Source organism: Thermobia domestica, chromosome 5, assembly GCF_964235325.1.
Source record: "Thermobia domestica chromosome 5, izTheDome1.hap1.1, whole genome shotgun sequence".
NCBI lineage: Eukaryota > Metazoa > Arthropoda > Insecta > Zygentoma > Lepismatidae > Thermobia > Thermobia domestica.
The window spans coordinates 17,848,866-17,865,265 of NC_137458.1; the positions used below are offsets into that span (position 1 = coordinate 17,848,866).

The window sequence follows — 16,400 nt, forward strand, 5'->3', positions numbered from 1 at the left end:
TGAAGAAAACATCTCTACTATACCTCAGAACCGTTAAGTGTTTTCCAGTTAACAGCTGTATTACTCAATAGAGTACAATTCACGTATATTGTAAATACAATGAAAGAAGGTTTTATTCATATAATCCATTCCAGCTATTAAGTTAATCTATTGACTGTTGCGACAATGTTGTCTTTCTCAAATCGAACTCGATCTTAGAAGGGTGGTATCCTTCTTTTACATTTCGAGTGTATCCTTAAACTTTTAAAATCCTATCTAGTATGGAAATTCTGTAGAATAAGAAGTATTGGTACCAGACTAATATTATGAACAAGAAAGAACTAGAAAATGCATTTATGTGTACACTTCTAAAACTAACTACTATTTCTTGGGCACGCTGCACCGAAATGCTACACGTAACGTCTTCAGTAAATTATCAGCAGAATATATGATATGGCATTGCTGACTATCAGAAGAAGAATATTGCACCGTAGTTAGTTTTAACAAGAAGTATGATCCTGTTAAATAGATATGTGCGTGATCTTTGAATAAGCCAGAGACCCGGGTTTGAATCGCGGTCCAGTCGTTCATCTTTTCACTGTTTCTATACCATAGTCGTTGATGTTTTTATATGTTTATTTTGCAGGTTGGACTGGCGTGGCAACTTGGCGATGGGTGGCAAATGATGATAATTGCGGAATTTGTCGTATGGCCTTTGATGGATGTTGTCCTGACTGCAAGCTGCCAGGAGATGATTGTCCATTAGGTATTAATTTTTCCTTTTTATGTGCGTACGTAGTATATGTAGTACGCAGTAGTATTAGAACACTGAGTACGAAATGAATCATATCTACTTCTTCACTGAACTATCTTCATTTAAAATATCCACGTGTTTTAATAATACCACAGGTCTGGTTAACCAATGAGAAAACTTGGACATCTCTGATTTTATTCATACCCGGTTTCATGGTACTAAAGTACTGTTACTTGAAGTAAGTTAAACTACAGAATTTCAAAATTTTTATGTGTTGTAGTTATCCGGTTAGAGCTCTTAAATAAGAAAAAACAGCGCAATATTGTACTCACTTGCAATCACAGAATCATTCATAAATCAAGCTAGAGTTGGCGTAGAAATGTGACATAAGCACTTTTTAGCTGCTTTTTATGATAAGCTTTAATTTGATGTCACATGGCTACGTTTAGTTTTAAAAAAAAAAAATAAATAAATAAGGCCAATACACCGTAGAAACATACACATTGCAGCATCATATTTTAGAAGTTTTCTTATGGAATTACAGTGGGGTCACATTTTTCTTTTTTAAAATATTAGCTGAAATTCCCGTTCTTCGCACAGTAAAGATAGGTTTGTTGAAATAGGTTTTTCCCCCACTTAGGATACCCACTTCAATGCAAGTGTAATGATATAAATCCGTAATGTGACATCCTCTTACCCGACCCCTAACCCTTTTCACCTTCATACCCATTAGGCTCAACTTGGACTTAAAATGGCATCGGAAGTGTTAACTATTCGTCTCAGCAACCCTGAAAACTATTGATTAGACCGTAATGTTGATCATTTTCAATTATTTTTATACGTCATCCAGTTTCCATTTCTTTCTTTTACCTTCATGCCGACAGAAGGTATATTTGGAAAAAATGAAATGAAATCTTTAAGTTTTACGTCCCACGGTTATGCCGGTTAGGCTAAAGGAGACGGTGATGATGAGAAATGAGTGAAATGGTGGAATGAAGAAAGTGGGAGGAAACGGGAGAGCCCCGAGAAGACCCACGCACACGGTGTTTGTCCACCACAAAGTCCACTTGGCGGGAGCTGGGATCGAACCCGGGACCCCAAGCACTAGAGGTGAACGCTCTACCAGTGAGCCACCGCGGCCCCGGTATATTTGGAATTAAAGTGCATCGGGCGTGACACAAATTTCGGTTCTCTCTCTCTCTCTCTCTCCCTCTCTCTCTCTCTCTCTCTCTCTCACTCTCTACGAGGAAATGAAAAAAAAACTTTTTTGGAGGGGGGGCTGGAAAATTCATGAAATCACCAAGAATCTCCTTCCTGGAGAGAAGAAAATAAATTAATTCTCTCTCTCTCCTTTTTTTATATCTTTTTTTTTAAAAAAAAGATATAAAAAAAGAAAAATATTAAAGAGAGAGAAAGAGCAAACTCACTCTCTCTCTCTCTCTCTTTTCTCTCTTTTTTCTTTTCCCTTTTCAGTGGCAGGAAAGAGAGGGAGAGGGTGAAGGAGACTACAAAATTTTTATTTTATTTAAGTAAAAAAAAAAAAAAGAAAAGAAAAGAAAGAAAAAGCTAAATCTGTTCATGTCAGTCACCCCGAAAGCTACGGATTCAACACTAATATTGGTCGTTTTAGACTATTTTTACATGTCATTGTGTAAGGATGCTAGGGGTGTTTATGGCACTGGATGTGTCACTATTCATCTCAGCGACCTCGAAGACTATCGATTCGACACTAATATCTGTAGTTTTCGATTTTTACATTACAACCCCTTCTCGTCCCTTTAGGTGTATCTTACCTTCACTATTAGTTTCCACATTGTAAATTATATGTGTACGAATTTTGAGAAATAGTTGCAGATGTTCCAGAATTATGCTGGAACACACACACACATTTATATAGATACTTAGTCTTACCATAAATGCTGTCCCAAAGTTTTTAAGTTCATTGACACAAAATGGTTAGAGATATTTTAATATTCTAATAACATGAGTTACATGGATGCATTATGAACCAAAATCACAAATAATTATTCAAAATGGCCACCATTAGCATGCACACAGTCTTAAGTCCTTGTGGTCACTCATTAATTGCATTACACAACACATCACCTGGAAAATCTGCAGCTGCCTTCCGAAGAGACCGCTTTAAACTTTCAATATTGGGATGTCTTCTTGCAAGCCATCTCCACAAGTTGTAGTCCAAAGGGTATAGGAAGGCCAGTGTGAAGTGGAAGTGAAGTTCGGAACATTCGCCTCCAGCCACTGTTGAATTGTCCATGCCTTGTGTGCTGGAGGTGAGTCTGCTGGAAGCTCCAGTTCTGCCCATGGAAAAGGATATTTGTGAGATTCTTGACTAGTTTCTTAAGCACTGTTTCCTGGTACACTTTGCCTGACGTCTTGACCCCTTTTTTCACAGAAATGTAGCTTCGTTGTGCCCTCATTGCTCACAGTCCATCACATGATGACTGAGGCAGATGGCTGACCCCTTCGGACTTTTGGAGCCTTTTCAGCAGCTTCTCTAGAGGATATGCCATATATCCTGTCATTTTTGGCATTGAAAGTCTCCTCAACACTGAAAATCGTTTCATAAGTGAAAATGATTCGATGGTGCCCATTTGCTGCGTAACGCTAAAGTAAACGCTTTGCTTTTAGGAGCCTGCTTCAGTTCATTTGTCAGGAGATGTCCTTTGCGTTGTTCGTAAGCATGGAGTCCTAGGTCACTGCTTAATGTGCGAGACATAGACATTTTCGGTATCTTTAGCTCATGAGCCATAATTAACCCTTTCCTAACTGGATTTCGTCAGACACGCGCTGTCAGTGCTTTTCACAAATTCCGGTATTTGTACTGTGCGCGGTCTTCCTTGCTGCTGGCGATCTTTCACAGTTCCAGTCTCAACAAAACGCTAGAAAGTGCGGTAAACGTTTTTTTTAAAATACTAATTTGCAGCTTTTGAAGGGTTTTGAAAATTTCCCCCTAGTGATTTGTGTGCCTTGTGCAACTCTATCATGGCTACACGATTTTCATACTTGTTTCATTCCATCTTGAACAATTACAACTGACTCTTTTACACTTCTTCAGCTCCAGCAATGACTCACGTTTCACAATACCGCCCTTGACGTCGCTTGCTTGTATGGTCGGAAGTACAGCCGCCCTCAAAAGTTAGGACAGTATTTATGGTAAGACTAGGTAATATAAATATAAAATTCCTCTCTTGTCCCACCTTAAAACAAAAATTTGAAAACTGTTGGAACACGCTTCCGTTTATTTTCAATGAGGGGTTTATATACCGAGTTCCATGTTCTTAGCTCGAGGGGTTCCTGGATATTATTTTTTTCTATCCCACGCTACCCACTTAGGATACGCATTTTAATCAAAACATGAAAAAAGCACAGTTCGAGGTAGGTGATAACTATATCCAAAAACATAATCAATTCAGCCATTTTCTCTTGATTCTATCACCAACAAGACCACAGCCATTTCCCCTTGAGTCTATTACCAACAAGACCACAGCCATTTTTCCATTGATTCTATTACCAACAAAACCAGTTTCATTTTTGTATACCAGGTGGCCCAAAAGTAGTATACAGTACCCTACTGATAATCTCATTGCATTTTATTCATTTCTTACTGTTATCCATCAGGTAGACTTAGTTTCTTTATTATTTGTTCTTAATGTGTTTTCATCTTAAGCTCGGAAGAACTGAAGCAAATAAACCCATAAACTAGAATGTTATACTTGATCAATGCAGGGGTGCCTACCTACTTTTGGGCCACCTTTTATCAGGGTTGTTTTGTTTAAAACAAATAATTAAAATATGTTTTGAACATGTGTATTCTTTAAGACTTGTTTTAAACATATGTTTATTTTTATTTTATTTTATTTTTGTAAAAGAATCTGCCAGAGAAAGAAAGTTGTCAAAAGTGCTTCCCAGTCAGAAGACTATTTTCTTCCCATGTAAATGTTTTGATTTCTCGTGGCTACAACGGATCATTGTGGTGATCTACAGTTTTTGTTTCTTTCTTTTTTTTTTTTCTCCTTGTTTTTAACGTTTATTGTATTGTTTAAGTGCTTATCAGTTAACTTACGAGTAAGTGTTGTAGTCGAAGCTTGGATTGCTTGTAGAACTGATATTAAAAAAATAAATAAAAGAAGTATCACGGAAACAAGTTTTTGTGTTGTATTCAGAAAACAAACAAAGGGTCCTTTGCTAAATTGCGGTTCTGTAATTAAAATATCCTAGGCATTCGTTGATACAGTACATGTTGTTTTGTCTACGTGCAACTTGGAATCGTTTAACATGAGTTTTACGGTAAGGAAAAAGGACATCATTTGGAGCAAATTTATTAAGGTAACTCAAAAAAAAAAAAAAAAAAAAAAAAAAATCATACGAGCTCGTTTCAAAACGTGTAAGAAAGAAATAGTTGGTTTAGTTCAAAGAATGAAGAATCATTATGAAAAATGCAATACTGTGAAAAAACTGGAGAGCCAAACAGATGGTAGAGGCATTGATCTGAAAATTGCTTCTGATAATTCTACCGACAGTGATATGGTTGAGATGCAACTGGGAACTTCAAGTAAGAATTAATTTTGTATCACCAATTTCTTTTTCATTATATTATGAAAAATTTATTTCGTCCCTCTCCCCCACCTCCGTTCTAAATTTTTTAAACTTTACACTCGGGCTAGCTTGTATGAAGGGACCAGGCAAGAAAGCGCAAGGTATGGCAGTCACCCGTGTAACTAACCATTAAATCGTGATATACACTTATTGTCACATCTTGACGAACGTCAGTGAGGCTCCTGGGATGACTTATCTACATTTGTTTCGTCTCTCTGTATGTATGCACCACGCTACGCTACAGGGCTCAATTTTCGATCTTTTAACATAAAATTTTGAGGGTAGAGCCACGAGACGTCCGGAATTTGCTGTATAGATTTTGACTGCGATCCCATGTAAAATTTCACAAGTGGTTCGGATCCTACTTTAAACAATAAGCCCTGTCTCATATACCCATGCTACTGACGCAAAACTGTAATCAATCAAACTAAACAAACTAATTTTATGCGTACGAATAAACTTTTTTGTTGTAGGATAAATTTGGCTCTTAGTTTTATATATATAGATAGATAGATATAGATATATAGATAGATATAGATATGAGGCGAATATCACAAGGGATCCAAGTCCATTTTCGGAAAAGTTCATTTGTGCTCACCAAACGTAGTATCTTCGTAGCCAAGAGTACGAAAGAAATTACATAAAAACCACGTGAAAGGATGAGGGCTAGAGTTTCACAGGACAACCGCTAGACAGGGGCGTTGATGGAACAAGGAAACAGGAGGGCTAATTTCCCCCTCCTTGGTCATAAGTTTAAGATATTGTGTTCCCTGCAGCGTGAGAAGGATTAACAAGTCAAGCTCCGAATTCCATAGTCAACGGTGCATAATTACGTTAAATAAATGGAGGGTGTGTCAAAATGAATACACCGACGGAAAACGTCATATCTTTGCACCCACCAATCCGAAATGAATGAAAGAAAAACTACGTGACAAGGTGCAATCTGGGGTTTTATATGATTGTCGCTAGAGAGCGGCGTCAGTTTAGAGGTCATCCTCCCCCCTACTCTGAATTTCAGATTTTGGGGGCAGTAATACAGATTTAGAAATCTTTTGATAAGCAAAGTCCAACAGAAAAAATGTGAAATTCTTACACCGAATAAATACGGATTTTGATCAGTTATAATCCATTTCCAATGGACGTAAGGCGCTATAGGCCTATATTACTTTTTTAAAGGATTCCAAAGGTGGCTCTGCCTTCCAGTTTCGGGCCTGCTTAAAATTCTGGAAATTGAGCCTAAGCAATTTTCCAGTTTTGATGATCTGTATTTCCTCCGTATTTATTCGGAATAAAAACTTCAAACTTGTTCTGTTGGATTTTGCTTATCAAAAGGTTTCTAAAACTGCCTTCCTCCCTCCAAAATAATTCAGGGTAGAGGTGGCTGCCCTCCTGCCCCACTAACGCCGCTGTCTAGCTGCTTCATATGAAATTATTCCACGCCCTTTCACGTGGTTTTAGTTACATTTATTTCGAACTCTTGACTGCGAAGATATCACGTTTTGAAATAGAATTCACTTGCTGAGGAGATCTGAATCTTATTGAAAATGGACTTGGATCCATTGTGCTCTGAACGCCCCAAATATTACTTTTCTTCACTAAATTATTGACTTAAAAACCCACTTACATAGGCTTGCAGAAAATACTCTAAAGTTAGCACAATGTGAAGTGTGCTTCAAATATTATTTTCGAAAATTTATTATTTTAAAATAATTTTATTAGCATTAGTGTTCTGAAATAGTGATCAAATTTGGAACTAAAATCTCACCCGCCTCCACTAAACGCGAGCGTAATCGTAAGGGCATAATTAGGAAACTTTCAGAAGCAGTAACTCCGAAATGACTTGTTTTAAGGCTAAAATAACCACACAAGCATATTTCTGGTAAAATTCTAGCCTTAAAACATGTAACATGACTCCTTTTGTATTTAGAATTTCGAATACCAATCAAAGATGGCCGTCATGATGCTTGATAGCACCATCTGATGTATCAGACCACTTCCAAGTTTCATCATTCTCCCTCAACCCGTTCTCAATGCATAAAGGTGGTGAAGACTTTTGTTTCACGATGTATATTGATAGATTGTGTGGAATTTCCATAATAGGTAGATTTTAAATCTACCTAAAAAGCTTATTACAACCAAGAAAGTGCTTATGAAAGTCACTGGCAAGAGGGTGTAATAAAAGAGGGTCGTGATATGAAATAAGTTGAGAATTACTAATCAATACTGAAATATTCTGTACCCAATATTTGTGCAGTCTTAACCAGGATAAAATAAATGGTACGGTTGGCTGCAAGTAAAGAACAAAAAGTCTTAACAAATAAATTATTACACGATTTTGAAATATGCTTAAAATCACGTTTTAAATTGTTCAAAATGTTTAAAGCATCTATTTTTTCGTAAAGCTCGTCGCAAAAATTGGGGCCATAACTGGCGACTCCAAATGCCAAATAAAAAATTGCAAACTTTAACCAAACTAGTAAAAAGCCGGTCATGCAATAAAATACAAAAATAATTTCAGGTTAACAAGAGAAAAATTATGCCGGTTAGTCTAAAGGAGACGGTGATTATGAGAAATGAATGAAATGGTGGAATGAAGAAAGTGGGAGGAAACGGAAAAACCTACGAGCACGGTGTTTGTCCACCACAAAGTCCACACGGCGCGAGCTGGGATCGAATCAGGAACCCCAAGCACCGGAGGTGAACGCTCTACCACTGAGCCACCGAGCCCCCCAGGTTAACAAGAGAATATTTACTGATTGAAGCTATAAGGCACATCAGTTGTGGTAGCGTGATGATAGGAGGAAACAACAGTTTTTTTAGGCAAGAACATGAAAACCTTAGTGGGCATTAATCGGAACTGTCCGAACAGTCGTATCCTCTTACTAGTGACAGTGTAGCTTAATGTGTGTCCAACGATGTTGCCAAATTTTTGGTCCCCGTTACACTATGATTAATGACTTACACGTGTGTGTTATTTCTTTCTTTCTATATAGAGATGGGGGAAATGAACAAACATTGACCAACTTGCCTGCATATATGGGTCATTCCTTCTCAACAGAAGAAGAAATATTCTGTTGAAAGCAGGTTGAAAGTGTCAAATAACAAAGCGACACCAAATACTCGGAGTGTCCAGACTACTATTTTCTTCGTCAAAATATTTAAGACATTCCATTCCTTACTCAGGTGATGGAGAAGATCAGTTTTTACTCACCCCCCTATTCTCGTCGAGAGCTACCGTCCAGTTCGAATTTTGTTGACAACTCCGAATTTCGGAGAAATATCTGTTTCACTACCATGTAGTGGGAGGAGAATGCTAATACGTCAATTTTCTGTACTACCCACTAAGGCTTTTAAGCTCTTGCCCAAAGAGTATAGCTAATTGTCAGAAGAATACTGAATGGTGGTCGCCACAAACCTCTGCTGCTTTCATCCTTGGTTGCTCCCAAGTACGAAAATAGATGAATACACATGTAAATTATGTGTTGGCCAAAACACTGTAAACATATCATAATAACCAAATAACCGAAGCACATCTAGTTTATCCACTTTAACGGATATAACGGATAACGGATTTAGATTTTGCCACTTTATAACTTTATGGGCACTATGACCAAATGCTTCATAGTCATGCCACTGGGCTTATACATAATGTCAAGTAATAAGTAAGCTCAAACTGAGTGAACCTTAATTTTTTGAATGAAACGATTCGTAATACAATCCCAATTGTTATCAAGGTTATCTTCATCCAAATTTAACTTTGGGTTCTTGTTTTTATATATACGATTCAAACACAATCTTTTCAATATGTGATTTTTTTTTCCCTAATGATTTTAACTGTCTTAAAACTATGGTTGGATAATTTAACCTCACTCATAGAAAGAAACATTTAAACAAGAAATCCAGGTTCAAATTTAGAGAACTAGACAAAGGGATTGCATAATCAAATAACCATAGTTTTATGATTTTCAGTTAATCTTTATTTTCCAAATATATTCATAAAATTCACATACATTCAGAGTTGACAGATCATATGCTCCATTCGTAATTTTGTAGTGAAGTCCGATATGCAATTTTGGCGCAAAGTATCCTAAATACCATTGACTATTGGATAGACGTTAATTCGTTTTTGCGTATTTAAAACGTAACTCATTTTTGTATTTATTTTCAATTGCTTTTTAAGGTTTGTAAGAATTGACTGTAAAATTCTGGCTTGTCTAAACTAATATTTTAATTAAAGCTCTGTAAAACATCATCTTCTTTCGCCTAAAGGGCATAATTGTGGGACGTTAGGGTTGGTGTAAACGGACAAGTTTTGCCGATACAGGTCACTACAGTCTTCGTCTCTCTCTCATGTATTTTTTTACCTTTCACGAAAATTCATGATTTCTCTTACAAATTTCAACCTACAGACTTTTAATTTTTAGAGAAGGAACTTCATAACCTACAGAGGGCAACAATCCGTGCCGATTTTTTATTTGGAATTTTCTTATTTGTTGAAACAGTTCCATTGTTAAAAGTTTGGATATCCATTTCAACAATCAAGCCATTTCAACAAGACCGTAATAACGTCTATCGGCGAAACTTGTCCCTTTAAACCAGCCTTAAACTTCATTTTTTTCTTTCTTATTTGCAAGTCTTGTGTATTAAGACGAAAAAATTAAGTTAAATTAAAGTGACCTAGATTTTTATAAAGTGATCTGGTGTTTGTTTATAAAATTCTCTCTTAAAAACTCTGTTTTGTCAAGAATCTATTTTCTTCATACAATAAGAAATCAGAATGCCAAACACATCGCAGGGATATGAGTTGACTTGTGCAAATATCGTCGTAGTGACGCCATAATTACTGAGTTCTTGAATGACGGTATCCCTAAACTTGATTCTCACTGCAGAGGAAAAAGAACTAGTTACCTTGTTTCTACACCATTGATTTAGTGGCTCTGTGACGATAGGTAAATATTGCTAGAACGTGCCTTCGGATAAAATACCTTGACAAAACACGGTAAGACTGATCAGAATCCATAGATAGATATTTTCTTTCGTAGCGAGAGTTCTTTTAAAAAGAAATCACCTTTGTGCCTCAGTACTTTGCCTATGAAGAAAGGAAATGAATTTTAAAATACAGTTGAATTAGATATATTTCAGCTGATCTGTACGTTGAGACACCCGTCACCGTTTCCATTCCCCTTCTGTAGTTGCCTTTGCTGGAATTGGGACAGGTTTCATACGTTGAAAGATACAGTTCAATCTAGAAAGCGTTCGGTATACGAGGGCTGTCCGGAAAGTAACAGAGCTTTTGAAATAAGTAACAGAATGAACAAACCAAATTGTATTATATACATTTGAAAAGTACACTCTTAAGCAATATTTCCACATAATCGCCATGTAAATTAAGGCACTTATCATACCGTGGCACAAGTTTTTCAATGCCGTCGCGGTAGAAACCTGCAGCCTGCGATTTCAACCACTGGCTTACACCGGCATGGAGTTCGGGGTCAGTATCAAAGCACTGTGTAGCGAGCCATGTCTTCATCGCTGGGAAGAGGTGGTAGTTGCTCGGCGCCAAATGCGGGTTGAATGGTGGGTAATCGAACACCTCCCATCCAACAGCTTTCGGATACGCCTGGCCGTGCGTTGTCGTTGCCTCACTTGGCCTTCACTCATTATTCCATGTCCATACACTTTACACAGTTGATGGACTTCAATTGGCTTGTGTTTTATTTTTTTGCCAACAAAAATCTAATCACAGACCTCACCTCACATGAGGCGGGATTTTCTATTGCAGCGCACATTGTAACACGTCACAGAAAGCACAGTAAGAGAGCCACAGTTCCTATGCTACCACAGCTGCATGCATACTGAATGTGGCAACGTTCTGACACCAAGATGGCGACTCTATCCCCGCCCACTGCCGTAATAGGCCGAAACGTCTGATATTTTCTGGACAGCCCTCATATTTTTCTTATCTAAACGAAGTGACTAACCTTACAGCGGCAGTGTCTTATTTCAACGAGATCATTTCAAGACCCACTACTCCTTTCATTCTCAGTTGCTCAAAGTAAGAAAACGATTAATTCACTAAACACACACATTTATTTGTCTATAACAACCATTAAATAAATCGCAGGTCAAGGTATGTTAAGCAATTAATAATTTTGTCAAACTACCATTAGAAAAAAATAATATGTATCAACAAAAAGAATATATATATTAAAATCTAAACAACCACAATGTAAAACTTAAAACTTTTACCAAACATCCGATTCATAAAGATATAACTGAAACTAAATAAAACCAGTTGAGAATGCTCCAAGAGCATTGCCAGAACGAACTTAAAAAGAATTAATTTTTCTTATTAACTTCTACCGGCTTTATACTAATTATTCTATGTATTTTATTATTATACTCATTAAACAATTCTTGTAATATATATCTATCCATTTATAATTTCCTTGAGTACTAATTTTTTTCCATATGTTTTGTTTAAGAGTTGTTAAAACGTTCTACGATATGTTGTTTTACGAAGACTTGCTCGAAATGGATGGTTCAAAATTGAAAAATTCACAAAATATATCTCGATGACTTACGGTTCCCGAGATAAGGCTCCTTGAATCTCTCGAAATTCGAACTTTTTTGGTATATATCTGGGAAACGGTGGCCAGTTGGCCAGTGGCCATCGCTTACTATTTGGTACCAAAATGTTCACCATCATGACTTACGGTTCCCGAGATATGGTTCCTTAGATCTCCCCGAGATCGGAACTTTTTTGGCCAATATCTCAGGAACGGTAAAAGTGACGCGGAAAATTCCATCATTTCTTTCAAATAGTTTTTGATGCTCTATCGAATATAGGGCTCAACATTTAAAAGTTCGCAAATACACACACACACACAGACATAAGGAATTCAGTAACGAACTTCGTTGAACATATATACTAATGAAAGGATGAGAAAACAGATTTTTTAAAAATTTATTTTAATGACCAAATCCTTTATTAGAATTCGCAGCTATAGAGGATTTGGTGTGTAAAATAAAAAATCGGTTGCTTCCTCCTTTCATTAGTGTATATATAAAATTACAACCATCATTAAGGTGCTCGGTATATGGACACAGGATTCTCCAGTGACAACAGGGGTCTGTGGTACAACCCACCTAGTCCAAGATGAGAGCACCGAGCTCCAGAGTGAAAGGGTGGTTGGTTGTTTTGGGAGGTAGACTGGGTTAATGCATCGGCACGATATGCCGGAGGTCCAAGGTTCGAGTCTCGGCCCAGTCGGTCGCTTTTACACTTTTTGCGTTGAATAAGAGCAGTACAAAACTTATCAACTGTCAAACCCTCATTGATAACACGAAGTTTTGTGTAGCGGTTATTTAGATTTGGTATAGTTGTTTGGTACGAGTATTTAGTATCCAACATATCATGATTTACGATTTATTTAACGTTTGTTATGGACAAATAAATAATGTGAGTTTAGTGAATTAACCCTTTTTGTATTTGAAGCGATTGAAGATGAGAGCAGCAGCAGCAGCTCTTGAAACGATCTCGTTGGAATAAATATATTGTCACTGTAGTCATTTTGTTTAGTTATTGAAAGAACACTTAATATATATATATATATATTTTTTTTTTTTTTAAGATAAAATTACGAGAGAAGAATAAATCAAAGCGAAAAATTATTGAATGTTTTTCTTTCTTTCAGTGTGGGGCCAATGTTCACATTGTTTTCATATACACTGCATCATGAAGTGGCTTAACTCTCAGCAGGTGCATCATCAGTGTCCGATGTGTCGTCAGGAATGGAAGTTCAAGGAATAAAACGAGATTCTGCTCAAAGGAGGTAAGATTTGTCATTTAAAGCATAATAGTTTGCATAATAAATTCAGTAGTTTGAGTACAAAATTCTCCAGTACATACGTATATATACTATTGAGAGTTCAAAATATCTTCTAATATTTAATCTCGAACTATTCAAAGTTCATGATAGTAAAATGCAAAGAGTGACACATTTACTTTATTTTGGAGGTATTAATCTATTATCGCGTACTTAAAGAGCATTTTCAAGATATAAAATAGTGATTGAATCCTCGGTGTTGACTTCCAGTTTGAATAAATTAAAGTTTTCCTGTTGTTTACGGAAATTGTGTATCATATAGAAAATAATAAATGATTTTATGTACGTTGTATTTGTTTGTTTTTTGATTCTTTAAATATTTCACTCATTTGCCTCTGCGAACATCGTCGGAGAAAATAATCGTATGAAGAATTATAAATTTACATGCTGAACCTTGTACTCTCTATACAGCACATCATTCACATATGATCATGAATCTCCTTGTCATTCCTCACAACATCTGTACATGCCCTTTTATAGACACAAGTGAAAGACGTCTTGATAAAAATCGGCAAAGAGTACCATAAAGGAGAGATTTTTTCGATTATTTTTTCAATATTTCGCACTGTTTGCAAGATTTGAGCGTACTTCCGGTTGGAGTTTCTAATTCATGTATGATCAGTGTTTTCTTTCTTCTTGCATGCAGTATGTAATAAGCAAATACATCACACACATAGCTAATGTCACATACAATGTCAGTGATATATGGTGATCTTCGAGAAATGATTATCCTTCCTCCACTGATATGTGGAGAAATGGTTATCCTTTGTTTTTCATTATCATCATACTAACCCATGTACACATGTGTGGTGTTAGAATGTATAACTCGTAGCATGTGGATGTTTTACTTTTTTTAAATTTCAACACTTCCAGTGTATCCATAAAATATGTAATAAAGAAATAACGGATATTTTTTTTTAATATTCAATTAGAACTGAACAATCTACACAAAAATTGCAATCGATCAGTGAAAACTGCATCTTTCTAGAGCCTATGGTTCCAGAGAACTCGCTGTCAAAAGCATTTGCAACAAACATATAAACCTAGCATTTTTTATTTTTTCAGTTCCTCGTATCTATTCCAATGGAGAACTACCCTTCAAACCTCTTAAACATTTCAAATTCAATTATAAATGTATTTACAGGCAGTTAGGATTTTTTTCTCGCCATTAATAATCATAATAACCAATCCCTGTTGTGTATTCATAATTGTAAGAAAAGAATACACAACAAGGAGATAATGTTATTCTACATCAAAAATATGAACTTGAAGAATTTTCAATGTTGCCATCTATAGAAATTACAGTGTTGCTAAAAATAACATTTTCCCCAAAATCTAAGTTAAGGTAGCGACTAGAGGAACCAAGTCAACTGCGTTTGATTACGTATCATGTTGTCTTGGAATCCTGTGAACTACTTTTTAAATAATAGTTCTATTTGGTTTGTAATAAACAAATTAGTTTTAACATACAGTTATTGAAATTAAATAATAATGTTATTTAAAAAGTAGTTTATAGGATACCAAAACAACATAATACGTAATCAAGTGCAGCTGAGTTCGTTCCTCTAGTCACTGTTTTACTTAGATTTTGGCAGAAATGTTATTGTGGCAACACTGTAATTTGTATGGATAGCAACCCTGAAAATTCTTCAGGTTCATATTTTCTGTTGTAGAATAACATTATCTATGATTGTGGTAGGTTGCATTTCATTATCTCCTTTCACTTATGAAAAACAAGCAAAAGAAAAATGGTAAATTTTGTATTTGTATTATGTCAGACTCTTGAGAGTTTGCAGGGGAGTTATCTCCATTGGAATAAATGTAAGGAAGAGAAAATAAACCAACATGTAAATTCATACTCGATTTATTTTTTATAAGGTTATTTCCTCCGACGATGCCCGCAGAAGTGAGTGAAATGTTTGGAATCAAAACCGAATACAAGACTAAGGTACAGTCCGCAGCAAAAAACCTGTAACATGAGCATGTAAATTTATTGTGAAACTACGCCTAACAGCGCAGGGAATCAACATAACGTCTAAGTGGCACGAATCACGCCAGGCGAAAACTCGGCGTCCTCCCCTGCACATTTATTTTGGAGCAAAAGACTTCGTCGTTTCACAAACTTATATGCTCATGTTGCAGGTTTTTTGCTGCTGCAGACTGTACATGAAAACATGTATTATTTTCTTTAATTCCAGTTCGAATAGGAACTCGATTCACATCTTTGCCCTGAGGGCAAGAGGGAATTTGAGATCACAGCATGTATTAAATAAACTTAGCAGTATATTGAAGAGTAATTGCCCGTCTGTTGATCTTGTTGTACTCTTCCCTTTAAGAAAATGTTTAAATCTTTTTACACTCAGCTTTAGGCTTCTTTGTCTACACTTATTTTCTTTCTAGTGATAAGTATTCTTAAGGCTAAAGTTCTGATTAATAAATAATTGGTTACTTACCAGTAAATCCTCCCGTGGAAAAACTGAACACTTTCCACATGTATCGGAACACCAAGTTAGTTCCGTCTTCAGTGGTAAGGCAACTAGGATAAGAACAAATGAGAAAAAAAAAAATAAAAAGAATGAAAAAAGGAATACATAGAACAGAATAGATAAATATGACGTGATGGATGCCAAAATACCACGAGCAGAGCACAGTACGAAAGAATGAGCCGAGTTGAAGTAACCACGATGTCTATGTTACGGCACTGTTGCCAGATCCAAAATATACATCAAAGATAGGTAACCAGATTCTATCAATGCTGTAACCGTTCTTATCCTTGTTGCCTTACCACTGAAGACAGAACTAGCATGGTGTTCAGATACGTGTGGAGAGTGTTTAGTTTCCCCACGGGAGAATTTGTTGGTAAATAACCAATTTTTCGTTAATTTGAGTCATTCTCTCATGCGCCTACATAATATTTTTTCTGAAGTTCTGATGTGTAATATGTATACCAATCCGGCCCTGAAACTAGAAAGCTTTCGTGTAAACGATCCAAGAAATAGTCAGGAAATTATCATATTTATTACCGTTGTTTATTCGTAACGTCAAAGAAGATATCTATTTAACAGATCTTAGGTATTAATGACCTAAATTAAGTTATATATTTATGTATATATATGTGTATATGTTTGTGTGTACGTGTTAGCTTATTTTAGTATGGGAAT

At 36.1% G+C, this 16,400-nt stretch overlaps 1 protein-coding gene across 2 annotated transcripts in view; it reads left to right on the top strand.

Moving 5' to 3' along the window:
• The window catches only part of lmgA (anaphase promoting complex subunit lemming A), a 176,510-nt gene that overhangs the window by 16,170 nt on the left and 143,940 nt on the right, over positions 1–16,400 (top strand). For both annotated transcript variants that reach the window (XM_081758261.1, XM_081758260.1), the window contains exons 2-3: positions 626–745; positions 13,048–13,185. In XM_081758261.1, coding sequence (XP_081614387.1) covers positions 626–745; positions 13,048–13,163 — 236 coding nt within the window. In that variant the 3' untranslated portion in view covers positions 13,164–13,185. The remainder of the gene's footprint in view (positions 1–625; positions 746–13,047; positions 13,186–16,400) is intronic.